The 26,641-nt window shown below is 39.6% G+C and overlaps 1 protein-coding gene across 1 annotated transcript in view; it reads right to left on the bottom strand.

Annotated features, from left to right (window-relative positions):
* Positions 1–26,641, bottom strand: part of PTPRO (protein tyrosine phosphatase receptor type O) — a 117,279-nt gene that overhangs the window by 18,219 nt on the left and 72,419 nt on the right. The window contains exons 16-20 of the mRNA XM_089920073.1: positions 22,022–22,090; positions 19,378–19,461; positions 14,054–14,089; positions 10,789–10,870; positions 937–1,027 (exon numbers count right to left, since the gene is read on the bottom strand). Of these exons, the coding sequence (XP_089776199.1) occupies positions 937–1,027; positions 10,789–10,870; positions 14,054–14,089; positions 19,378–19,461; positions 22,022–22,090 (362 nt within the window). The remainder of the gene's footprint in view (positions 1–936; positions 1,028–10,788; positions 10,871–14,053; positions 14,090–19,377; positions 19,462–22,021; positions 22,091–26,641) is intronic.

Raw genomic sequence — 26,641 nt, 5'->3', positions numbered from 1 at the left:
TGGAAGGTATTTTAATTGTCCTGTAAGTACTTTATACTACTTTTTCTTTGTTGCTTTTTTTAAAAAAAATTTATTGGACTCTAGTTGATTTACAGTGTTGTGTTAGTTTCTGCTGTACAGCAGTGAACCAGTTATACATATACATATATTCACTCTTTTTTTTTTAGATTCTTTTCCCATAGAGGCCATTACAGAGTATTGAGTAGAGTTCCCTGTGCTATACCATAGGTCCCTATTAGTTATCTATTTTATATATAGTAGCGTGTATATGTCAGTCTCAATCTCCCAATTTATCCCCCCCCCCTTATCCCTTGGTAAACACAAGTTTGTTTTCTACATCTGTGACTCTGCTTCTGTTTTGTAGATAAGCTCATTTGTGCCCTTTTAGATTCCGCATGTAAGCGATATCATATGGTATATGTCTTTCTGTGTCTGACTTACTTCACTCAGCATGACAGGCTCTAGGTCCATTCATGTTGCTGCAAATGGCATTATTTTGTTCTTTGAATGTTGCTTTTATTACAAAATGCTAAGGAATGGCAGAATTTGCCAGAAGTAAGAAGAGAGGTGTTTTCACACCTTGCCTCCCTTTCCATTTGCTTCCTTCCATTGTCAATGAACTGACTGAAAAATAGATTATGAGCACAGATTATCTTGTCCCTAATTTGGCGAATACTTTTTGATCTCCGAAAAGCCAAATGGTCGGTCTTTTCTGTTCGGATACAATTGATTTAAAAGCATAATTATTAAATTTTCCTACATATGACAGGACCTACTGACATCAAACACCAGTGTGATCAATGCAATCACAGATGGCTTTGAAGATGCAGACCATTACTGGGTCTGGCCAGAGGCCCCTGAAACTGATTACTCTTCAGTAACAGCCCTTCAGCCTCGGGAAGATATGAGTAGGGTCGGCGTTATTGACAATCTTACATGGTAGGATGTTTGTGTAGCGATTTTTACATCGGTTCAGTGGAAGGTCTGCAGCAAAGTGTGGAATATCCAGTCCAATCAGCTTCAACTCCTGTGAATGACAGAGAATAGATTCGAGATCCCCATACATGGTATGGATTGCATTATTGTTCACATCGGTTTATTGCTCATGCTGGATTATTCTTCACTTCCTGCCTCTAATAGAATGATCACAATCATCACACCCCCTTTGCTTTACGATGTCACAGTGGCTCCCTTTTGGGGCAGAGTGTACTTCTCCATCCTACTGTTGCCACCTTGCTTTTGGCCAGTGAAGTTGGGTAGAACTCGCGTCCAATCAGAAGCTTTAAATGTGTTTGCTCAGCTTGGTTTGTTCTCTTGTGCTTCTGCCATCTGCTGGCAAAGAACATGCCCAGGAAAGCTACCGGTCCCAGGATGAGAAGACACATGGAACAGACTCTGACCCACAGCCTGAAGTAGAATGATCTCCTCTGTCCCACAGAGCCACAAGTGAGAAAAATAAGTGTTGTAGGTCACTGAGGTTTTGAGGTCGTTTCTTATATAGCATTATTGCAGTAATAGCTGACTGATGTAATACATAAAGACCTTGGATAGCTAAGTGATCACTTGGAGAAGGTAAGAATTATATGCATTACACTCAGGGGTATGGAAAATTCGAAAACAGAAGTAGGTTTCAGATTTTTGGAGGTACAGGGTAACTGAAACTTATGCAGTTTGCATAAATATTTCCTAGTCTATGAGGAATTGTAGGTATTTCTCCTGAAGGTGATGAGCTTTTGAGAAGGTAGAGAAGGAGAGAGTGAGGAACAAGAAGTAGGGCACATTCTCCACGTTACAAGATATAGGATTGACAGTCACTAAAATCTGGTAATAAAACCCCAAAATAAGGATGACGCAGTAGTGGGTAGGCAAACCCTTCCATGAAAAGAGGAACATCCAAGTATCTGTTTGTGTGTATCATTACTCTTATAAATTCTATTATCAGAAGGTGCACTGATAAAGCAATTTTTATATAAACAGACAGCAAACATACTTCAGAAAATCTATGTTACTGGAAAAGGGGTTTCTAAGCTTCCACGACATGTGTCTGATAGGAAACAGGGGTTGGAGTCAAGCCGCCTTTCTCCGGGGGTATCAATTATTCTGTGGTCTACATAAATGGTGCTCCCTGGAATTGTGCAGCGCATGACCAACGCAGCAAATCCCATACAAATCCGAGGGCAATATTAGTAAACAGTCTGTCTAACCATCTAGGAATGGGGTTACATGTATAGTATGCATTTTTCTATAAGACTATTAAGTGAACAAGTAGAGACACCACTTGCTGGAAATTTAATTTACATGTATGGGATGCTATTCTTCATGATTCCTCCCAATTATTACCTTAAAGAATCATAAGCTGGAGGAATACTTCTCTGGGGGAAGAATTTTGGAGAGTCTTTGAAAGAGTTTTGAAGGGAGTTGGAAACATTTGATGATGTTTTGAGAGATTGAGCAGGGAATTTTTTTGGTGTGTGTGCGTTCAGTGTCTTGATTCAAGTACCCATGCAAAGCAAATGTTGTAGACACCCAGTTCTTGGGATGTCTGCTACGTCCACAAAGAAGTTCTTTGGTAGCTTAGTGTGTGTGTTTAATGGCATTGGAATGCAAGCTGCAGTCAACATGGATGAACTGATCTAATTGTCCAGATTTCTCTCTATCACTGTTGGCTTTCCAAGCTCACAAAATTGCGAGCTCTTGGCCCAAGTCGAAGTCAACCTTAAGACCAACTATGCTGACTTTGATCTTCAGTTTACAAATTTAGAAGTTTTTTTTCATCTCGGGCAAAACCCTTGCTTGCCAAATGCCCTTAAACAGAAGCTTGTCATTTTTCCTTTATAACTGTTTTTTCCATTTTAAAGGGTTGTCAAAGACTGATTATATTATTCTTATAAGAAACAAAATTTATTTTTAGCAAACTTCAACCAAATCAGTGTTATTTTTAGGTTAGCTCCTCTTGGCAGCTATAAGCGTACTTAAATGATGTTTCCATTGCTTAAAATATTTTGGAAATCTACCTCCTTTGGGGAGTGTCTTTATAGATAGTTTGCCAAAATATCTGGCTTATTTTGGTGGACCGCTTATAAACTGCAGGGTCTTGAAAAAGTATTTCAACTCTCGTTAACATCAGTTTAATTATCTGTAAGATAAGGCTCATAATTTTTCCATACCTCACTGGTATATAGTGACTATCAAATGGAATGATTAAACTCAATAAATATTAATGCAGCACTATTGATCATGATTGTGAAATGCTTCCATTATGATTCTTTGATTCTGGCTCCATAATTTCTCCCTCCTTTGCCATTTGTGCTAACTGAACAACTCTCCCCCAATAAAGCCCCACTTTGAGGACAGACTGATAAGCCACAGGAAAAGCCCTCCGGTACCAAAAGAAACTGTGGAAACAGATTGAGGCTGAGAGCTGGAGCACATATGGAAGCTGACTAACTGATAGAACTTTAATTGTGTGTTGCCTCCCTGCTGTAAATGCCCTAAGTTGATAAGAGTGATTTAGTTGGCTGAATACTGTAAATGTAAATTGCCAAAGTTACATTGCAGCAAAGCAGGAATGGCATGTATACACAAAATGCCTTGCAATCTTTTGTAATTCAGCCTGTCACTAAGTGGAAAATCAAATACTAAGTTTCCAGCCCAGTAGCTTTGCAGTTATTTTTTTTCCAACCACATGGAAACTCCAGAGGCTTCAATCTTCATGAAGGCAAAGTATGAGGTGATGGCCTGAAACCAACATAAGTCATTTTTGAATTTTCTTTCGCCAGTTTTGTTTCTAATATAATTTATCATTGTGGGGTTTTTTTCTAGGTTACATAGTCATCCATAGTGTTGAATGATAATCCCTCCAAAGATATGTCCATGTCGGAAGCCCCAGAACCTGTGAATGTGATCTTATTAGGAAAAAAGAGTCTTTGCAGGTGTAATTAAGAATCATAAGATAAGATCATCCTGTATTATCTGGGTGGCCTCTAAATCTAATGATAAGTGTCCTTATAAAAGAGAGAAGAGGAGAAGCCATATGAGGGTGAAAGCATTGATTAGAGCTATACAGCTATAAGCCAAAGATGCCCAGGGCCACTGGAAGAGACAAAGAAGGATTCTCCCCTAGAGCCTTCAAAGGGGGAGCATGGCCTTGCTAACGCTTTAATTTTAGACATCTGGCCTCTAGAATTGTGAGAGAGTACAATTCTGTTGTTTTAAGTCACCAAGATTATGGTAATTTGTTGTGGCAGCCCCCTAGGAAACCGATACAGTCACTGAAGCCAATGGCAGTGTGTGCTGTTTTGGCTGTGTTTGAAGCATATGGTCTTGAAAAGCGGGGCACAAACACATGCATTGTATGCCTGGGTTGCCATAACAAAATACCTTAGGCTGGGTGGGTGAAACAGAAATTTATTCCTCATAGTTCTGGAAGCTAGGACATCCAAGAATCAGGTGCTGGCAAGGTAGGTTTCATTATGAGGTTTCTCTTGGTTTGTAGATGGCCACCGTCTTACTGTGTGCTCAGTTGATCTCTTCTTTGTGTGTACATGGTGGGGTTGGGGAGAAGAGAAAGCAACGTCTCTAGTGTCTCTTCTTATGAGGGCACTAATTTCATCATGAGGGCCCTATCCTCATGACCTCATCTAACCCTAACCACTTCCCAAAGACCCCATCTCCAAATATACCATCACACTGGGGCTTGGACTTCAACATATGAATTTGGGAAGGTGGGGGATACCTTCGTTCCATAAGATGTACCACATCTTCTTGGAAGAGCACAAGCTGTATTCTGGCTTTAGAGTCTGTAACAATGTCAACAGGTGATAAGCATTTGTTGTTTTCTTTCAGATGAGGTTGGACATTAGAATCAAATGAGATAGATGACTAGACTACAGGACAAGTCAGGAGAAACAATGTGACCTGTGTTGTTGACATAAGAGGTTCCATCTATGGCCAGTGAAAGGTCCAATGGGATTGGGCAATGACTGGTTACTTTTCAGGTAAACGCAAAGGGAGAAGAAAGGATTTAGAGCAAGGTATTTAGTGATGTTCTGTATTAGTTCCCTAGGGCTGTCGTGACAAAGTGCCACAAACTGGGTGGCTTAACACAGGGGTCCCCAACCCCTGGGCCACGGACCGGTACCAGACCACGGCCTGCTAGGAACCGGGCCACACAGCAGGAAGTGAGTGGCGGGCCAGCGAGCGAGCAAAGCTTCATCTAACACTCCCCGTCGCTCGCATTACTGCCTGAACCATCCCCACCCCCACCCCCACCCCCGGGCCGTGGAAAAACTGTCTTCCACGAAACCGGTCCCTGGTGCCAAAAAGGTTGGGGACTGCTGGCTTAACAGGAATTTATCGTCTTATAATAATGAAGGCTTGAAAGCCGAAATCAAGGTGTCAGCAGGGACATATGCCCTCTGTAACCTACAGGGGCACACCTCTTCCTAGCTTCTGATGGTTTGTTGGCAATCCTTGGTTTTCCTTCACTTGCAGGTGCATGACTCCAATCTCTGCCTTTGTCATCACATGGGATTCTCTCTCTTTGTCTCTGTGTCTTCACATGGCTATCTTTTCATAAGACCCTAGACATATTGGATTAAGAGCCCACCCTACTCCAGGATGACCTCATCTTAATTACATCTGCAATGCCTCTATTTCCAAATAAGTTCATATTCTGGAGAACTACGCAATTAGGGCTCCAACACCTATAACAGGTACTCTGAAGGAAGAATGGGAAACTTGGACACCTGATGTAATACTGGGTAAGAAGGATGTCAACCTCAGGACAGTCTAGCAATAGCTAGTAGGGCCCTGGGCTCTAGGATGGGATTTAGGGGTAACGTTCCAATCACTAGACAAATTACTGGTACAGGCACTTGGAAACAGAGACCAAAACCTAGGCAATAAGGAATGAGAGCAGAGGAAACTCAGGTCTGGGAAAAAAGTAAGACCCCTTCTGTAAGAACTGTTGGAGAGGCTGTGAGTTGACTTATTTCAGCAATGCTGCAGGTAGGTCTCCAGGGAACTGTACTGAAACACAAATAAAAACAGCTACAGTGACTTCCCTAGTGGTGCAGTGTTAAGAATCTGCCTGCCAATGCAGGGGACACAGGTTCGATCCCTGGTCTGGGAAGATCCCACATGCCGTGGAGCAGCTAAGCCCGTGAGCCACAACTCCTGAGCCCGCGTGCCACAACTACTGAAGCCCTCATGCCTAGAATCCATGTTCCACTACAAGAGAAGGCACTGCAATGAGGAGCCCACGCACTGCAGCGAAGAGTAGCCCCCACTCCCCGCAACTAGGGAAAGCCCGTGAACAGCAACGAAGACCTAACTCAGCCAAAAAATAAATAAATAGTTAAGGTTTTAAAAAAAAAACAAAACAGCTACAAATGGGAGCTACCATCAGAAATCAAAGATCATCTCCTATGAACTATGTGGCAAGTGATATAGTTTTGTTCTAACCTATGCAGCCACATCTCCAAACAAAGGTAGTGAGGGCTTTCCTAGCATCCTGATCAAACACAAAGTACAGAAATTAATGGCAAAATGAACAATACGTGCTACGTCTTATGGGATCTCAGATTCCAAGCTCTAAATTCTGGCTCTTTGAAACGTTCTCAACATGAGACAATAGAAATGAGAAATTGAATCTAATCCCCGGGTCCCAAACCTCCTTAAGAAAAGATGTATATTTTCATCAGAAGGATAATCAATCTTCCCAACAGATCTGAAATCAGATACAGAGTGAAAAAGGAATTTATTCAGTGAATGCAAATTAGCAACTCGTGTAGCTTCATGTATGACTGGTACTGGTAATACATGTAAATCCAGACAGTTTCAATTTGCATGATGTCTATAAATGATATAACGTCTCAATATGAGTGTGATCTTTCCATGTCAGTGTCAACATGAATACAGGTAGTAAGCATTAATAGAAACAGAACAAATAACTGTCCGAGACTGAATTTAGCTAGCCCAATTGATTCAGCCATCTCTATACCCTCTTGGGGTCCCATTAGAGCAAGAAACATTTTTTTTTCTTAAGCCTCCATTAATTATCAAGTTCAGGAAAATTTGAGGGCTGCCACGTGAAAGGTTTGACATTCACCCTGAAGTCAGGTATGAAAGCACAATGGGTCTTTGAAAATAGATGGGGTTACTCTGACACTGAACCTGAGGATGTGCGGTTGGGTGGAGTTGGAGGTTGGCAATTCCTGGGAGGCTGTCAAATGAAAAAGGAAGTGAGTCAGACCACTAGGTCACTGCTTAAGCAAACGTTAGTCCAAAACCTACAGTCTGAGCCTGTGATTTAAAACAGACTTCTGGAGAGTAATTTGTATTTTCTCACCAGAGCAGAGAGACAACATCAGGACTTGGCACCAAATAAATTACATGTTTGACCAATGATGTTCTAAGAACAAAGGGATATGAAAAAATATCCTTAAAATAAACAAAAATTACTAAACATGTCTTCAGGTCATGGTGTGATGGCTGATTTTATGAGTCAACTTGGCTACTCATAGCGCCAAGTTGCTTGGTCAAACATCAGTCTAGATGTTGGATGAAGGTATTTTTTTAGCTGTAATTAACATTTAAACCAGTAGACTTGAGAAAGCAGATTACCTTCCATAATGTGAGTGGACCTCATCACTCAGTTGAAGGCCTTAAAAGATTGAGGTCTCCTGAGGAGGAAGGAATTCTACTTCCAGATTGCCTTTGGACTTGAGTGGCAACATCAGCTCGTCCCTGGGTGCCCTATAGATTTCAGACTTGCCAGCTGCCACAGCTGTGTGAGCCAATTCCTTCAAATAAATCTCTCCATCTATCTATCTATCTATCTATCTATCAGCTTCTATCTTCTATTGTATTATCATATATAGGATCTTCATATTATAAAATATAATTATATAATAATCATATAATATAATTATATAATAATATAATTAACATATATTATATATGTGTATACATATGTATAAATATAAATATATATATATATAATGTATATGTCTCCTATCGGTTCTGTTTCTCTAGAGAACCCTGACTAATATGTAAGAATTATAAAGCTTCGATGTAACCTTGTCCCCAATTTAGTCCAGTGTCTCTCCATGGAATACTACTGGCTTGGGACAATTCTTTATTGTGTGAGACTGTCCCACTCATTGCAGAACACTTAACATTGCTGTCCCTTTCCCCATTAAATACTACTCCCAAGCCATTAGGAGACCACACACCCCCAAACTCCCCCTAGGGCACTGCCTGGTACAGGTCCAGCTGAGAACCACTCTGTGTTCAACTTACCCATTCTAGAGATGAAGAAACTGAGGTGATGAGAAACTGATTTTTTCCTATATTAATTAGTGGGAAAGCAGTAGTGAGGATCCAGGTTTTTGGACTCTCAGTTTGGTACATTCCTATCTGCGTTATAAATCCTATGAAATAAGCTTGAATGTGTTCATTTATACCTTGAATATATAGAAGCCCTCAGCATATTGTAAACTGAATATTTAGTCATAAAATTGACCATTCAACTTTTCACATTTTTGAAGCAGCTGAAGCTCAGATCTAATCACTTATTGCGTGGTCCTCTCTTTGGGTATAATGCTCTTGGTTTCTGGTTTATCCACATGGTACCAATAAGAACTGTCCTTTTCTTCTGTAATTCTGCCCTCCCAGGCTGCAGACAGTGTGAGCAGACATCATTAGCCATGCCAGCCAATCAGAATCCTCCCCTGTTATTTTTTAAACTACGAACAAGAAAGACAGTCAATGACTCCCTTTGGCAACCATAGGTGTGATACTCCGAGGCTGATTGCGGTCGCGTTTTCCACTATGAGAAAGAGGTTGGTTTGCAGCCAAAGAAAGTGAGGCCAAGACAAAGAGAGAAGTAGAAATGAGAAATAAAAAGAGGGGGTCTTTTCAGGTGTGTGGCCCCTGATTCCAGCCATTCCTGAGACTGAGCTGCTTCCCTGCTCTCCTCCTGGTTTAGCTATTCAACCTTTCCTTTGATTATATGAGACACCTTAGTTATCCTTCGAACAAACTCCCTTCTTCTTTGGTCTAAACTAGTTTGAATTGTATTTCTGTCATTCACAACTGAAAAAAATATTTTCTTTTTACCAGAAAATGATTCACTGAATTTTTTATAATGATGCAATTCAGAAGCACAGTAATAGTTACACTGGGGTTTGATGACATGAACTGGGGGTACTCCTAATCCTTCCAGGAAAGGCAGTGACCCTGGCTGTTCCACCAAGGTCATATCACCTGGTAGGAATTAAGAGACTGTGGCTGGGCTTCCCTGGTAGCGCAGTGGTTGAGAGTCCGCCTGCTGATGCAGGGGACACAGGTTCGTGCCCCGGTCCGGGAAGATCCCACGTGCCGTGGAGCGGCTGGGCCCGTGAGCCATGGCCGCTGAGCCTGCGTGTCTGGAGCCTGTGCTCCGCAAAAAAAAAAAAAAAAGGTAAAAAATAGAAAGTGTAACTACAATATAATTTTTATCAGAATTATCTAGATATTTATTTTCTTCTGAGTTTGGGCTTATGTTTTCTTATAAAAAGCGTCCTCCTTTCGTTGGTATACTCTTCTGAAACGCCATCCTCACCATAGATCTCCATTTCAAATTGAGTTTCTGTTCTTCGAGCTATAGCATTTGGTGTAGCATTTATAATTTCTCATGCACCTGCGTACAGTGGATGACTGAGCCAGGCTTTATGTGGCATTTCTCATGACACAGGTGACAGTTTGGGGGCTTTGTATTTGCTAATGTATAAGATTCTTCTCATCCTTAAATTCCCTGTTAGAATGAATATCCATACCAGGATTCCTGCTGATTCTTGCAGAACAAAGCTGTCCTTGGCTGATGTGAGGAAAGAAGAAATGAATATGGATAATGAGGAGAGAGCAGCTACATTCTACCACCTGGTGCCTCACAGGAAAAGCAGCTAAGGGGCTTTAAAAAAAAATGACATAATTTAGAAAAGTCACTTTATCTTTCCCTTCTCCCTGGTCTCCCTGAGCCTCGGTGAAAGCCTGAAGAATGGGAGGCTATCCAGACTATGTTCTGAGCTGTGAAATGTGTGGGAAGAAAACCTGAGGACCAGTTGTATCCCTCACACTACTGAGATCCTAGACCCTTTTCCATCTACTCTGACACGTTCTTGGAATCAAAGAAATATGTGTGCTTCAGAAAAAGATGTTTCCAATTTTGTTCTTCTTTTACACAAAGCATGTGTAACTCTCTTTCTCCAATTTCTCCAAGAAAAGAAAACAAAACCTCACAAAGACATGTGCAGTAGAATGCCAAGAGTCCTACAGCAAAAGAGACATCAGGCTCTTATATGCTCAGGAGACAAAGGGGTCCAATTCATCCACCACCCACACTAACTGTGTCCTAAGTGGCATGAGAAACACACTAAAAATCCCCTGAAAGAGAAATTGTTCCGGACCTCAATCCTCAGCTTGCTTTCTCCCTGCACTTTCCATCCCCATGGTTTTCAATGTTACCATTGAAAACTTCTGTTACCATGTTTGTTCACCCCAGCACCCGCAGTACCTGCATCTCTTCTCTTCTTTCTTTCATTCGTGCCACCCAAACCCTGACCTCCTAACTAAGGGTTGACATCCTGGCTCTGAACCAGCACATTAGGTACCCCCAAGCCCAGTTACCATCCTGTCCATTATGAACCACACCACCAGGACTGCCTAGTGAGCAGGGGAATGACACTGGTACAAAGCTGCCAATTCCCCTGCCCACAGAGGGTAGGAAAAACTTTATTCACTCACCTCAAATTGAAGAGAAAATTTATAATCAGAGTCTTTGGCCATATCCTTGATGTAGGCGTCAAAGTCATCCAGTTGCACCGGGCTTTGTCAAATACAAAGAAAGGTATGTTTTAAAAATCCTGTTGATAGGTGTCATATAGCGTTTAACGCCATACTTCTCAAACATGAACAATTTTCTTGCAATTTTCTTCTTACTTCTCAGAGGTTAGCACTCTTTTTTTTTTGGTTAAAGTTACCAGTCACTAATATATTATAATTAAAAAGAGAGCCCTATATATTAAACTTCCTTGAGGATAGGAGAAACCTCTAGATTTTTAATTGGCTTTTACTTTAGCAGTAAAATATTACATATACACACACTCATACACTCACAGGTATATGTGTTGTTTCTAGAAAACCCCAGTTTATGGGAAAAAACAAAGGATTAGTCTGAAGACCTGTTCGAATTATAGTTTTACTTTATTTACCTAACTCTTCTGAGATTTAACATGCTCATCTATGAAAAATCAGAGTGATACCTACATCACAAGGTTGACACACAGTATGTTACAGATTACAGAAACATGGAAGTTTAAACAGCTTTACAAGTGTAAGGAATTGTGCTGCACTGTCTTCCCAGAGCAAAGGCAGTGTCCTGGCAGGAAACATTTCTCCAGGGAGCTCTCAGAGCGCTCTCTCTCTCTCTCTCTCTCTCCCTCTCTCTCTCTCAGAGTTGTGTTCAGAGCCTTGCATAGCAAAATGGTTCAGGACAATCAAGTAACACATCTGAGTTTATGTTTCTACATCAGTAGCAGAAGTGCTCACCTTCTTCCTTGTTTTTTGTTTTTTTTTTGAATAAGAATTCGGTTTTATTTCCTGTGGTTTTTTCTAGCTGCTTATCTCTTCTAGAGCCTACCCGTGCCAACCTGTTCCCTGAGCTTCTTTAGGATGCCGCACTGTCACCTAACCCAAGCCTTTCCACCTTGACAGGGTGTACAGACTTGACCTTTCCCTTCGTCTTGCTGCAAATTACTTAGCTTATATCATCTATCTGTGGTCTTATGCCCTATTAGCAAATACAAAGTATATGATAGATATTTGTTCAAAGTTGTCGATTAGCTAATCTGATAGATTAATTTATGTTAAGATTTTAGTTGATTTTTAAGGGTATTATACCTCCCAGATAATACATTCAAATTTTAATGGTTTTACTTCATAATGATAACATGAATGCCTTGTACCCTTAAGACACCCTAAATATTCTTATGCGTCATCTTGCTGGGTTGATGGTTAAGGTAGACTTGGATGACATTAGCCCCACACTCCAGATGGAACTCCACAGAGAACCCAGGCTGAGATAGTCAAATGAGTAGTTCAAGATCTCAGGGCTACTAAGCTGGAGAACCCTGGGTAGAAGCAGGGAGAAGGACTCCTGGTTAAAAGCTTTTTCGTTCAACTTTGCCACCCTTCCAAAAGAAACAGCTAAACGGGGGCGGGGTGGGGTGATCCTTCCCTGCTGTCTTGGCAGTGCGTTGACCTTGAAGTTGGACTTGATGAGGCTGGTTCTCATCTCATTAAGAGGAAAATGGGGTTAGAAAAAGCAAAAGCAGGATGGAGAGGGGAAAGAGAGTCAGAGGAAGGACCCAGGAAGTAGAAGAATGAACATCAGGGAGAGGAGGAGAATGGTAAGGAGAAGAGAAAGAAAACTGGGAAGGAGCAGAGATCTATCAGTGGGACAAAGGTTTAGAGGGAGAGGAGGTGAGGAAAGGAGGGGCGAGGTAAGAGCTTACTGCGGTAAGGGGGGAGGGTAAGGGGGGAGGGGCAAGGAGAGCCAAGGAGCAGGGTGGTGGCAGTGGGGGGGCATTTGGAGTGAAAGAGAAAATGTAAAGAGAAAGTAAATGGAAAGATGGGAGGAGTCCCTCAAAAATGGCTTGTAGAAGCTTATCCACTGCTTGATACCCAGATCCACTGCCATTTCTCCATCGTGGGTCTACTTTACAGACAAAGTTTACCATTCTCTACTTTTATCAATAACAATACGCTAGAAGCTGGAAAAAAAAAAAAAGGTTTGTAGAGAAGGAGGGAGGATGAGAAGGAAAATGAGAAGAGGGAAGGCGGAAGCTGGTTTGACTCGAGGTTTTGGCTTGTGGGCAGGTTCCACCATGTCTACGCTCCACTCAAACTTTGGTCCACATCCTGCTTCTCCTCTCTGCTTGGGTCTTGGGCCCCCCTTTGGTCCCAAGACCCTGTCCTCTAACTGCTCTAGTCTATGCCTCTGCTTCACTTAACAACCCAACTAATAATTTTGGGCAAGAAAGTCTTTCCGTTTCTGTCAAATCATTCCTTTGGGCTGACAGCACCGCTCCTCTGCTTTGGCTGGTCTCGTCTCTCCTGCATCACTTGATATATGCCAATAGAATCCGTACTGATTTGAAATAGATTTAGGGAAAAATTATTCTGTCGTCTATATGTGCCAAAATATTATATGTCACTCAAAGCTGAAGAGAAATATTTTGCATCAATTTTTCTCTTGTGTTATGTATTCCATTAGCACAGATACCATAGATTTGGCTGGGACCCCTAACTGCCTCCTTAATGAATTCACCAATATTCTATCCCAGGCAAGTATCAAGAATGAACTCTATTTATAGGAATGGTCCACTCTTTATATGAAGAGTTTTTAACTAAAGGCCTGGAGGTGATACTCTAATTAGGCTTTTGAAATCAACTGACTGTTCATTTTCACCCATCAGAATTATAACTCTTATGACTAACAGTTCAGTAGATAAGTGAAACCACAGGTTAGCTAAAGTATTTATCCTTTTCTGTTTATTATAAAGATTTCCTGAGACAGCATTTATCCAAGTATTTGTTACAACATCCAACAGAGTAACAGCCTTTCCCTGCAATAGGCACGAAATTTGAAGATACAAAATGTCAAAGGTTTTTGTACTACTTTGATGTAGCTAAATATTAGATTCCTTATAGATTTAGAATAGTAGACTTCCTTCTGTAAGACTTATAATTCCTAACAAACCATTCCTTTTCAGATTTCACGTGGTGAGAATTTTCCTTATTCCTGACATGGTTTCTGTTGGTACACTTTCTTGGTGGTCACTGCCATCCATATGTGTAAACACACCTACGCATAATAGCTTAGCTATTTTAATATGCATTTGCCTCTTTCTTAAGCATCCCTTCTATTTAAAGACAGCAAACTTTTCAGTTTGGAAAGTGAAGATCATTATAAAGAATATTTTTAAATGAAATAGTAAGAAAAACTTACTTAGTCAGTTTCCTCTTTTTTAAACCATTTTTACTCCTGTGAATTAAGAAAAGAGAAGCAAATTTATCTGGGCAGAAGAACTGATTAACAAAATGATTAAACTTGAAGAACTTTAAATAATTACATCAGGCACTGCCATTTTATTTAATTTTTATTAAACATACCTCATGCTTGTTTAATTACTTCCCCTTAAATGAGAAGATAATGATAAAAATTCCAGATTCATGTTTTAAAACTCTGTTAGATTTCTGGGCCATACCTACACTTTATGTTCTAGATTTGCCAAAAAACTGAATTCTAGAAATATAATTTCTTGCTCCTGGTGATTAAGTTGCTGAAGTGCTTTGTAAATATATAGAAGTATTTCCTGTCTAAATACTCCAGATTCTACAGGCAAAAGGAAAGAATCGGGGAATAAAGATGAGAACTGGTGGAGGGAGGATGGACACAATGGTCTTTAAATTAAGGAACAAAATAACCTTTTCGGACATTTTCATCGGGAATGTGAATTTGTGCTATCAGTGTTGTCACGTGTCATGTATTCTATTACGGTGTTGTTCTTATTCAGTTTTGAACTAGTTTTTCAGCTATCTGAGGAACTATACCTATTACCTGCTTGTTCTGAATTCATTGCTAGTCTGCAAGCTCAGACACATGTAATACTAACGTATGTTTCAGTTTATTATATTTTTAGGGTTTTTTTAAAAGGGGAACAATTTTCTACCAACACATAAGATAACTGACCTAAGTTAGCTAATGCTAAGATAGTATCTGCTGAAGGCTTCATTATTGTGTTTAGATTGTCTTATATAAATGATATTGATACATGATTGAGTGTGACAATTTTTATAAGTAATTTTCAAAGGTCTTGAAATATTGATGGAAGCACCCAGACTTTCAGAACATAAACAATTGATAGTAAATAGCCAGGTGTGATCTGAGTACTTTTATGTGCCAAAATATTTATTTATATTGAAAATTAGGAATGCTTGGGTACCCGCATTTCTGGAAAGCCTTTAGCAGAATGAAGCACTACTTCCTTTGGGCTTTCATAGCACTTGGTTCATGAGTATTTCTTACGTGGTCTGACCATCAGCTGTATATGTGCTCCTTGCTAGACTGTCCTTTGTCCCCCAGAGCTGAGCACAGTTAATGGAACACTAGGAGGTGGCCAATAAATGCTTATTTAATTGAATTGAAACAACACATCTTTGTTATGTCATTCTCACAATTTTTTCTAATGATGCAATTAAGGATTTGATATTAGACTTGGGCTCCTGAGGGATCCCACTGGGGAAATGGCACTTGTGGGTGGAGAGGAAGTAATGCAGCAAAGGAAATATCCATAAAGGCAAGTGGTGTTTCTGGTTTTCCTTTTCTAGTTTCAGATAGTTTTTATTTCTTCTCAATTCTGAGTGAAGACAGTACATTTTAATAGTTCTTGTCCTATTTTTTCTCCCTCATCCTCTCTTGGTTTTCCATACTTGGAATTTAGAGGTAATAGACATTCTAGTTTTACTTCACCTCTCCCTCATCCCCCCCAAAAGACCACTGTCATGGTATACCTCTTGAATAATTCTTTTACTCTGCTCTTGTGATGCTAATTTAGTTAACGTTAGGAATCCTATATTTACTTCGCATAGTAGGAGCCCATTACTTTAGTGCTTGATGAAAACATAATGTTAGCATAATAAGGAACAGTTCTGATAATGTCAGGAGGCTGCCAACATATTTTGTGATTCAGAGTGAAATTAAAAAAAGAAAAACACAAAACCTTTCCAAATCCAAACAGACTAAGGGAAACTGGGAAGAAACAAATATATGTGGTAGGGTGACACTGAATAAATTCAGTGCTGAAATATTAAGTCACTACTATTCCACAGCTGTGTGGAAACCTGATTCATGGAAGAGAGGCAGTATTTTTTTCTTTCAGTCTCATTCACTGATTGAATGAACCTTAAATATAATATGAAATTCTACCACGTTTTGTATGACCTCTTGTTTTAAGTGTATGTCTTCATGATTTGTGTACAACTTTCATTGTTCTGATTAGATTTTGCTGAATTCCTGAAGATCCCAAAGGGTTCTTGTATCTTAAGGCTGTGGTACAAGACAGGACTGAATTATGAGACTCCACAGCAACACTGATAGAATTTTCCTGCATTTTCAATTGCCGTGCTGATCCTAAGACTCAAATCAAGGGATAATTCACTTTTAAACATGTAAGTTCAGGTGTTGCTAGCAATTTTCACTTTAGCACTTTATGGAAAGAGCTCGTGTGTGTGCATGCCACAGTGACCATTTTGGGTGATGTTGAAGACATCATCTTATCATTGTGAAAGATTTTCTGAATAACTGATAAATAACACGCATCCAACATACAGTATATATGCATACAGGATGATGTGCTTCTTTTACCTTTCCTCTTTCCCTTATACTAGATTAGGTTCAAAACCCTAATGACGTCAAGAAGTTAAGATTCATTCTTTGTAAGTTCTTCATGGTTATGACCATCTTGGAAAGCCCGCCAGAATGAAATTCATTCCAAAGAGGAATACGAGGCAATGGCAGAGACGTGGGGTTCACAGTGGTTAAAAACAAACAGAAACTAAAACCAAAAACCGTAAAGTCAAAAACTTTAAATGACCACAAATTCCTAAGCATTACTTACTCTTTCATGAGCTAAACAAAAATCATCCCCACATCTTAAAAAAGGTCTTTAGAGTTATGTCGTCCTCTGAATTGAACATACAACAACAAGCATAAAGCTGAGCAGTTTAAACTAAATATTGCATCATGCTTAAAATGCCAACTGCTGGGGATTTAAACAGACAGATGAATGTGAATAGGGCATGAGGTGACCATGATAGCAACAAAAGAGAGCAACAACACTGAATCCAGATAGAGCTGGTCCAATTGAGATGGTTTTCTTTGAACAGGAAATACAATCTGAGATCAATAAAGTCAGAAATCCTGGCAGAATACAATCTTGGGACTAAGCCAATGGGGCACGTAGGCTCTACACCGGTTCTGCCACCACCTGGGAAAAGGTTTGAGCAACCTATGAGGTAGAGAGTCTCTGGATTTCCACACAACCATCAGAGGCATCAGGTGGATTTTAGACAATCAACAGGAACATATCTTTCCAAGAAGTTGATAGTTAAGAGACAAAGCCGGGCAGTGTTAAGAAAAGAGAGTGTGGCTCTGTTTCTTGGGGTGGTTGTTAACGGGTGGGTGAAATATGAAGACAAACACATCTAGAGGAGGATTTTAAAAGACTGTATAGAAATGAAAACAGGGGAGAATACCCACAACTTATTAGATGTAGAGAAAAGTAGCAAAGAGTAGGGAATTCGGGTGAATTTGTGAGAGTACTGAGTTGGACTTGAAGGATCAGGGACCATGAATTTTACCTCTTTTATTTCTGGCAGAGCGCAAGTCTAGGGCTGAAAACAGTTTATGTTCGGTATCTTTTCATTGGTTAATATGTGTGTAGTTTACGAAAAGTGTAGAAAGCCTGGGGCTCTATGTTTTGCCTTCTCTTCTCACCTGGAGAAAACCATTTTCAGCCTCAGGACCATTCTTCTAAAAACTACTACAGGGTTTTTTTTCCCCCCCTAACTTAGGTCTCATGTTATTTGATCAGTACTATAAATAGCAGACCTTGAAGGAGTTGCTAGAATTCCAAAATATGTGTTCATCAGGGGGACCTATTAAGAAAGACATACAAACAAGCATAGGCCTGCCTGATATAAGCTTAAAACAAACTATGGAAAATGAGAAAGTCAGAGAATTAAGTAGGGAAAGGAATATAACATTACACGCGTCTTTCTTTTGTTTTAATTGAAATCTGTAGAGGGTACGCTAACAGTATTGGCTACAAGTATTCTAATGATAGGTGGAATACTTGAGGATGATCAGTAGATGTTAAGTTCAAAGTAAATGTATATTTTGAAAGTCAAGATGGAATTTATGTGTATCATGTGATGTTAAGTACTTAAAATATTGGTTGACCACGGGGAAGTCCTACACTGGAGACTTGTTATTAAGAATCAACTTAGAATAATGGTGAAGGGGTCCTCATCATCCAGTACATTCTTCTGAATTTATTGCTTATACATCAGTGTCTACCATATTTCAAAAGTTTTTCACCTAGCTCTCTTTTAAAGAAAATACAGATTGCGGTATTAACAATCTCCACTGTGAGAAAGTTCTTTTTTTATTCTTTTCCCACTGCAACTCAAATTCTAACTTTGCCCACTGTATTTATTCTGTCTCGGAGAAGCCAAAGAATGTTTGATCAATTGTCTTTTTGAATAGCTAACTCTCCGGATTGCTTTAAATCTTGAACTCCGCCCCCAACCCTCCATGAACTTTTTTTTCCCCAGTCCATGAACTACTTTTATAGCTTTTATCTGAGTCCTTCTTAAGTTGTCCAGGTTTCTGGATCTGTCTGTACATAATTTAGTACCTAAACATCATGGACTAACATTAAGGATAATGATTTTTTTTTTCCTCTGGGAAACTGCTACCTTTTTACTTATGGCTCAGAAAAAGAAACAGCCCTTCTAGATACTTTAGTCTCAGAATTGAAAATCATTATTATTGTATATTATAAAAACTGTAAAGGATACTCTTTGAGATTTGATTATTAAAATGATTTAAAAGTCAAGAAAATTTATAGGAGGCTGCTTTCTAGAGAGGAAAGAATAGATTTCAGAGACACTTGGGTTTAGAACCTGAATTTTCTATATAGTCATATGATGTTAAGATAGTCTCCTTATACCTCTATTTCCACATCTGTAAAATGGTGCTGATAATAATCTCTGCAGAGGTGTGTGGACAATTAAATGAGAAGACTATACTAAGAGGCTTGCACACAGTCAGTTGTTTATTATTCGCTGAGTGAGCATTATTATAAAAACACGAAGGCCCCAAATACATAGTATTCTGGGTTTCTCTACCTGATTGCATTTTTTCCTTCTTGGAAATAGGGAGCTTAATCAATGGAAATGGTGAGAAAAATGAAAGGCATCATTTATACAGATGAGAGGCCATAGACTGACTCAATGAAGAAACAAATAACTTAGCAATAAATGGAAGAAAAGCTTGCCAAGAACATCACAGGAAGAACATTCAGTTGGGAAAACATTATAGTTAGCGTCTTGGTACCATTAGCTGCTTTAATCCGTTTCAATACATAATTAATAATTTTACATGCTTCAAACACATAAAATCATTAAAAAGGATTTTCCCTTTGGTTTACTTCTTGAAAGCTAACTTTTAAAGACTTTGTAAACAGTAAAAAAAAAAAAATCACTTACCAAGGATTAATATAAAATGCCAAAAGATAATCAGTCCAAAGACATGAGGGTAGCAGGGTTAAGAAAGCAAATATACTCCTACGCCTGTGAGCATTAATAGATAACAGATGTAAAGATGAAAAAGTGGCAAGAGTTAGTAATACAAACTGTGAACAGTAAATTACCTACTGGGATCAATTAAAATGACAAGCACGTTAATTACAATTAAATACTCCATTCTCTGACATTTAAACGTGAGGACTTAAGTGCTATAATATTGCCAAAATCAGTTTTATTCACATCTTATTGTAATCAGACATATTTCTTTCAACTTGGTTTGTGTCAATTAGCTGCTATTAGGTGATGACGTTTCGCATTCAGTTAAATTCGGCTCTGAAATGCCTCATCCGTTATCTCGAGCCTTATTCTTGGGTATTACCCTTGCGATGCTTAAGCCTATTTTAAGAAATCTAACGTTTGATAGCTAACAGCAGCTTGTGTATGGAGTATAAATGGTTAGTTTGTGTATACTGATTTTGGTAAACAAGCTTTCAGGACACATTCTTATAAAACTGCACTGTTAGGTGTGACTTTCTATATTATTTTAAGTATAAATTAATATATCACTTCCAAAAAATAATCCTTAAAACAGAGGTACGGTATGACAACCACGTATCATTCATTTAAAATAAGTAGCTCATCAGCTGTCTAGTTTCTAATTTTCTTTTTTTTTTTTTGCGGTACGCCGGCCTCTCACTGTTGTGGCCTTTCCCGTTGCGGAGCACAGGCTCCGGACGCGCAGGCTCAGCGGCCATGGCTCACGGGCCCAGCCGCTCCGCGGCATGTGGGATCCTCCCGGACCGGGGCACGAACCCGTGTCCCCTGTACTGGCAGGCGGACTCTCAACCACTGCGCCACCAGGGAAGCCCCTAGTTTCTAATCTTACACTCAGTTGAGTAGGAGCAAAATTACTTAGCTTCACATTAACACTAATGCAGACTGTTAATTTTAAATGCCTGGTTTGAATCAAATTTCAGATATTTAGACCACTTTTAAAATAGAACATCTATTAATGCAGATTTTAAAATAGGCTATGGTTGTACCTATAGTTATTCTGAGAATTAGGGGAAAAAATGATGTCACCTTGTCACTTTAGTTATTACAAATATCCCCTGAGATATGTCTTCTCAGTTAACGAGAAAATGCCAGTGTTGGCAAAACTGTCTTTACCCAGAGCTGCAAGAGAATTTTCTTAATTTTATAGAAATGTCCTGAAATGAATTCTCTTTTGCCTCAGTTCTCCCATAACTGTTCTCTCATAAATTCCATAAATTGTGACCAGTTGTGTAGTTACTCAATACGTAGCTCTCCTGAGTCACAGGTATAATGGGATCAATTCCTAGATGGGCCCCTCATCACTGCTCTACGACTGGGCCTTTTTTAAGGGTAGGCCAGGCAAGAAACAAACAGCAGTGAGTCAGCCTCTTAATCTTGGAAAAGGTGTTAATTACATTTGAACAAACCTAGAAATGTTTTCTAACTTTTTACCAGCAAGAGTTTATGGGTTTCTCTTGACAGTTGAATTAATCAGATTTGAATAGCAAAATTCCATTCTGGTTGAACTTTTAGACTAGTACAACATATTTTCTGGTTAAAGAGAATCCTATTTCACCTAGATTTTTCACCTAGAGTGGATCTCAACTAGTGTCCCACTTAGGGAAGTAGAATTTACAGTTTAAATAAGGCCATTCCTCCTTCATTAATTCCGCGGCTAAAATTTCCTGTCTCTACATATTTATTTCTGTCAGAGTAACCATTTTGGGGGAGTTAGGAAAACAGAAAAAAAAATCACTTACTGAGGAGTAACATGAAATGTATATATTTAAATGTGCTTTGCATGGTTGCTTGTGAAAGAAACAAACTAGATCACGTAAGCAGTGCTGGCTTCATATTAAGTGGTTAGTTAATCAGCAATTTTGTTGGGTATTAATTGCTCTGTATATTAATTAATATATTAATATGTATGTTAATTCCCATGGATCGCTGTTAGGTATAACATCAACAAATTCAATCTCTTGACAATGCTTTCTTAATTCTCAGAATACATCCTTCCTCCTTAATACTCAAGCATAAAGAAACATGAGGCTATGTTTCTCAGGGAACTTTCTTAGCTTTGATATTTATCTGCCTGTAAGTGTAAGAGCTAAGAGCCCTGGGCTGTATACTTCTGCTTGATTTTTGAACAGAATGGGTAGCTCATATCCCCAGGCACTGAAATGTGAGTTTTAAATAGAGACGCTGCTCTGTCTCCCACTGCTTCCCTGGAGTCTCCCCTCCTGCCTTCAACCACACTTGTTCCACGAGGCTCCTGTATTATTAACCCTTCTTCAGCCCAGTTGTGGGCAACTTGTACAACTGCATCAGTCCTTTGTGTAATATAGTGAATACCCAGCAGACTACCTCATTTTCTCTCCTTCTTACCTGAATTAAACTTATATATACTAATATGCTCTGTGAAGTAGATGTCACCTTGAAGTCTACTATCACCGAAATTATGAAAGGATAATCAGGCAAAACCATCTATTGCCCAAAGATAGTACAATCAGTTGAGAGCACACATAGCATAGGTAAGCCATCTAGAGACTTGTTCGGAAACAATACTCACCAGTTGTATGGAAGCTTTCCATCTCGCTCTAAGGATGCAAAATTGACGAAAGTTCCTGCTCCACACTCCCTGTTGGAAAGGAACCACAAGATCAAGGTTAGTGCTTCACAGAGCACTCTTTACCTTGACATGAGAGCCTTTAATGGCTAATCATCACAGCATTAAATTTTTAAAAAGCTAATATAAGTTGCATGTATTCCTCTTTCCGATACAATGCAATATAGAAAAATAAAACAATTTTTCACAAGGGCGCACACACCCAAATCAAGTTATTTGAAGCCAGAAGGATTCAGTTCACAACACTTACCAAAGGGCGCTCATGATGCTAACATAAATCGTTGAACTATGTGGGATAGAATATTTTTTTACAAAGCCTTCAATAGTAAGGTGTAGAAACTCTCCTAGATAGACTAAGGGTTTTCCATTTTTAGCAAATATTTTTTGTTTTTATAGCATTTTGATTTCCTCTCTGTAATGATAGTGGATTAAACTGGATTGTTTTCTTCCTTCAAAATTTTCCCCTCATGTTGTGATGCCCATACTATTCATCACTTGAGAGGAAAAGAGTGATACGGACTGAAATAGATTGGCTTTCGCAGAGTCAGGAGAAAATACTGTTAGTTTTTTTCCCCAGAAGTGGAGGAAAAAGGTCAATACAATTCTCATGCTTTCTCCACCTTTTGTTTAATATCATGCATAAATAACATAGCTCACTGGGGTGCATACATCTCATTTTTTCCCTCTATATGAAATTGATGGACTTATTCAGAATTGAAGCAGAGATTTTGACATTGGCATAATGTGCTAATTACTTCAGTTATCTGCCTGTTCTAACTTGAGTGTTCTAAGGATAACTTTCTTCCTTGAAAAGTACACTAACAGGGACTTCCCTGGTGGCGCAGTAGTTAAGAATCCGCCTGCCAATGCAGGGGACACGGGTTAGATCCCTGGTCCGGGAAGATCCCACACGCCGCGGAGCAACTAAGCCCGTGCACCACAACTACTGAGCCTGAGCTCTAGAGCTTGCGAGCCACGACTACTGAAGCCCGCGCGCCTAGAGCCTGTGCTCCGCAACAAGAGAAGCCACCACAATGAGAAGCCCGCACACCGCAACAAAGAGTAGCCCCTGCTCGCCGCAACTAGAGAAAGCCCGCGTGCAGCAACGAAGACCCAAAGCAGCCAAATATAAATAAATTAATTTATTAAAAAACAAAAATACGCTAACATTTCATTATTTTGTGCTGCATGTATTATAAGTTAGATATCATCAATTAATTTTCCTATGTCAGTTTCCTGTATATGGCATTTATTTTACTCTACCTCCAGGGTTCGTAATCTGGGGTCCGAGGATAGAATTTAGGGCTCTATGAACATATGTGGAAAAAAAAGTACATCTTTATTTTCACAACTTGTAACTGAAATTTAACAATTATTTCAATTATTAAAGTAGGCAACAAGCCCCAATAACATCATCAGCACTTGTGAGATTTGCTAATAGAAACTGAAGATATTTTTCTACAATAGACCTGCTGCCGATGTTGAAATATTGTTCATCGTCATCACTCTGATGAAATTATGAGATTGCTTAGATACTCTACTAAATATTAATCTAATGTGTTAATAAAGAAGCATATAACACATTTGTTTTCTGAATACTTTGATTACCATATTTTCATATAATTAATTTCTTTTTTTAATCCTATGTGTTATATGTTATGCACTGAGAAAGAAAGCATTATTCTTGGAAGAAATCTACAGGCTTCATTAGACTGCCAGAGAGAATCATGCTCAAAAAATGTTAAGAATCTCTGCTCTAATGACCAGCTGGCTGAAGTAGAATCACTTCTCCTAAATATTTTGCTGTATGCATCACAAGGATGTTCCTGCAATAATGCCATTATAAATACCACTACTTTCATTTCTACTTCTATTACCACTCCCTCCACTATTACTATTATGAGCTAACATTTATTGCATGCTTCCTATGACACTATGCTGTTACTGCAGTATTGCTCCTAACCGTCCACTAATGTGGGGTTGTTATCATTTTTTTTTTTTTTTTTTTTTTTGCGGTACGCGGGCCTCTCACTGCTGTGGCCTCTCCCGTTGCGGAGCACAGGCTCCGGACGCGCAGGCTCAGCAGCCATGGTCCACGGGCCCAGCCGCTCCACGGCATGTGGGATCTTCCCGGACCGGGGCGCGAACCCGTGTCCCCTGCTTCGGCAGGCGGACTCTCAACCACTGCACCACCAGGGAAGCCCCCATTTCTTTTTGATAAATGTTCTTTCCCTTGCTTCCAAGCTACCACAATCTTAGTTTTCCCTCCACTCCACTGGATGCCTTGTCAGTCTTTCTTTTTTTGCCATTACCTTTTATTTTCTCTCTGAGAATGTTAATATTAGATTGTGCTGATGGTCTCTTCTCTAATATACGCTTAATTCCCAGGCTTCATCCAGTCTACAGCTTTAATACCATTTGTATGCTAAGAATCCCAAATGTATATCTTCAATCCAGACTTCTTTCCTGAACATCAGACTTTTATGTTCATCTGCCTACTCCACACCTGCACTTGCAGTCACCTCCAACTTAACATTTCCAAAACTGGGGTCTTGATGTTCCCCCAACTCTGAAACCCTCACCTAGAATCCTATGTCAGTTGATGGCAACTCCATCCTTTCTCTTGGTAGGACCGAAAACCTTGGCATCATCCTTGACTCTTAATCATTTCCATTCCAAGCTCAATTTGCTAGCAAATCCTGTTAGTAAACTCCTCTTTTTTCAAAATATATCCAGAAGCTGATCATTTCTTCTTACCTCCATTGCCACTACTCTGGATTGAACCAATATCATCTCTTGCCTGGATTAGCTGGCTCCCCCAGTTAATATACTTGCTTTTGCCTTTGCCTCAATACAGACTCTTTTCTACATGAAAGTCAAAATGAAAATGTTAAAATATAAGTCACATCTTCTGCCCCAAATTTTGCAATGGCTGCCCTCTGCTCAGAATGAAAGCCAAAGTCCTGATAATGGCTTATGAAGCCCTATAGGACCTTACATCATCTCCCGCTATTCTTCCCTTCATTTCCTCTGCTTTAGCTACACGAACCTCTTCCTTGAACCTGCTAGTCGTGCTTCTGCCTCAGGGCCTTTGCTCTGGCTGTTCCCTCTACTGGGCATACTCCTCCTCCAGATAATACATGACTAACTTCCTCACGTCCTTCAAGTCTTTTCTTTTCTTTCTTTTTTTTTTTTGTGGTACGCGGGCCTCTCACTGTTGTGGCCTCTCCCGTTGTGGAGCACAGGCTCCGGACGCGCAGGCTCAGCGGTCATGGCTCACGGGCCCAGCCGCTCCGCGGCATGTGGGATCTTCCCGGACCAGGACACGAACCGTGTCCCCTGCATTGGCAGGCGGACTCTCAACCACTGCGCCACCAGGGAAGCCCCAAGTCTTTTCTTAAATGTCACCATTTCAGTGAGGCCTACCTGCCTTCCAGGGCTCCTCTCATCCCCTTCATGCCTGAATGCTATCTCCTTTACTCTATTGTTTTTTTCTTATCACCTGCTAATACACCACAGAATCTTCTTACTTTCATCTTTATTATTTCTTGTCTACCTCCTCAATGAGCATACAAGCTCTACGAAGGCAGAGATTTTTGTCTGTTTTTGATGCAGCCCATATCCCAAGCATCCAGGGGAGTCTGACACACAGCAGGTATCCATTAATATTTGTTAAATTAATGAATGAAGTTTCAGCGAACTGCACATGGTTGTGTAGGTTGTCAATTAGGATTTGACCCCAAGGAGTGTAATTTCAGAGCTTTGTATTCTAGCCTCAGCGCTGTACCACCACCCTCCCTATCCTTCTAAGATTTGTTCAAACACTAGCGCTCAAGAAGCTTGATTTTTATATTCAGAACTAATCCCTTTTCTCGACTTTCATGGTATCCCATTTTTATCTCCTTTCTGCTATAGGTCAGTTTATACCTTTAAGTATATTCATTCATGTATTTCCAGCTAGGTGCTAACTTCCTAGTGGACAGCTTGGATTTCTGATTTTTCTTTGATTGTGCTATCTAAGGCAGTGATTGACTCATTATCAGATGGATAAGTTTATTTATGAATAACTAAATGATAGAACTCTGAGAATGGACAAGGATGTTAATTGACAATTCAGCAGGCTAGCATCGGGCAAATATAAATTTTATACAAATTTCCCAAACCCAGTAACACTCAACTAGGCAATAGTTTTGTTTTGTTGTTTTTTTTTTAAGAGAATTGATGGGTTGTTTTGATAATATAGAGGATCACAGAAAGTACTTGCAAATGTGCTCTGATAAGAAGTGCATCAGTGGTCAAAGAAAATAGGAAATCAACAAAATCATAAATCAAAAGGCTTTCCTAACTGCAAGCAAAATGAAACTGCCTACAGCCCTGGGTAGGAATAGAACCAACGCGGGGACTTGAAGGGACCTAATCATAAACTCTAAAAACATTTTCTTCCTAAACAGCTTCAGCAGAACTAATGAGGGAAGGGATTATTTTTCTTTCTTGTGGTCTCCATATATATTAACTCCTTTCATTAATTGTACTGAGTAGGCATAGATCTTTCTTTTACTCCAA

This window comes from Delphinapterus leucas, chromosome 11 (assembly GCF_059928025.1).
Source record: "Delphinapterus leucas isolate spDelLeu-1000000601 "Yukka" chromosome 11, BTC_Dleu_Yukka2, whole genome shotgun sequence".
In the NCBI taxonomy this organism is placed as follows: domain Eukaryota; kingdom Metazoa; phylum Chordata; class Mammalia; order Artiodactyla; family Monodontidae; genus Delphinapterus; species Delphinapterus leucas.
This window is presented reverse-complemented; position numbering and strand designations above follow the sequence as displayed.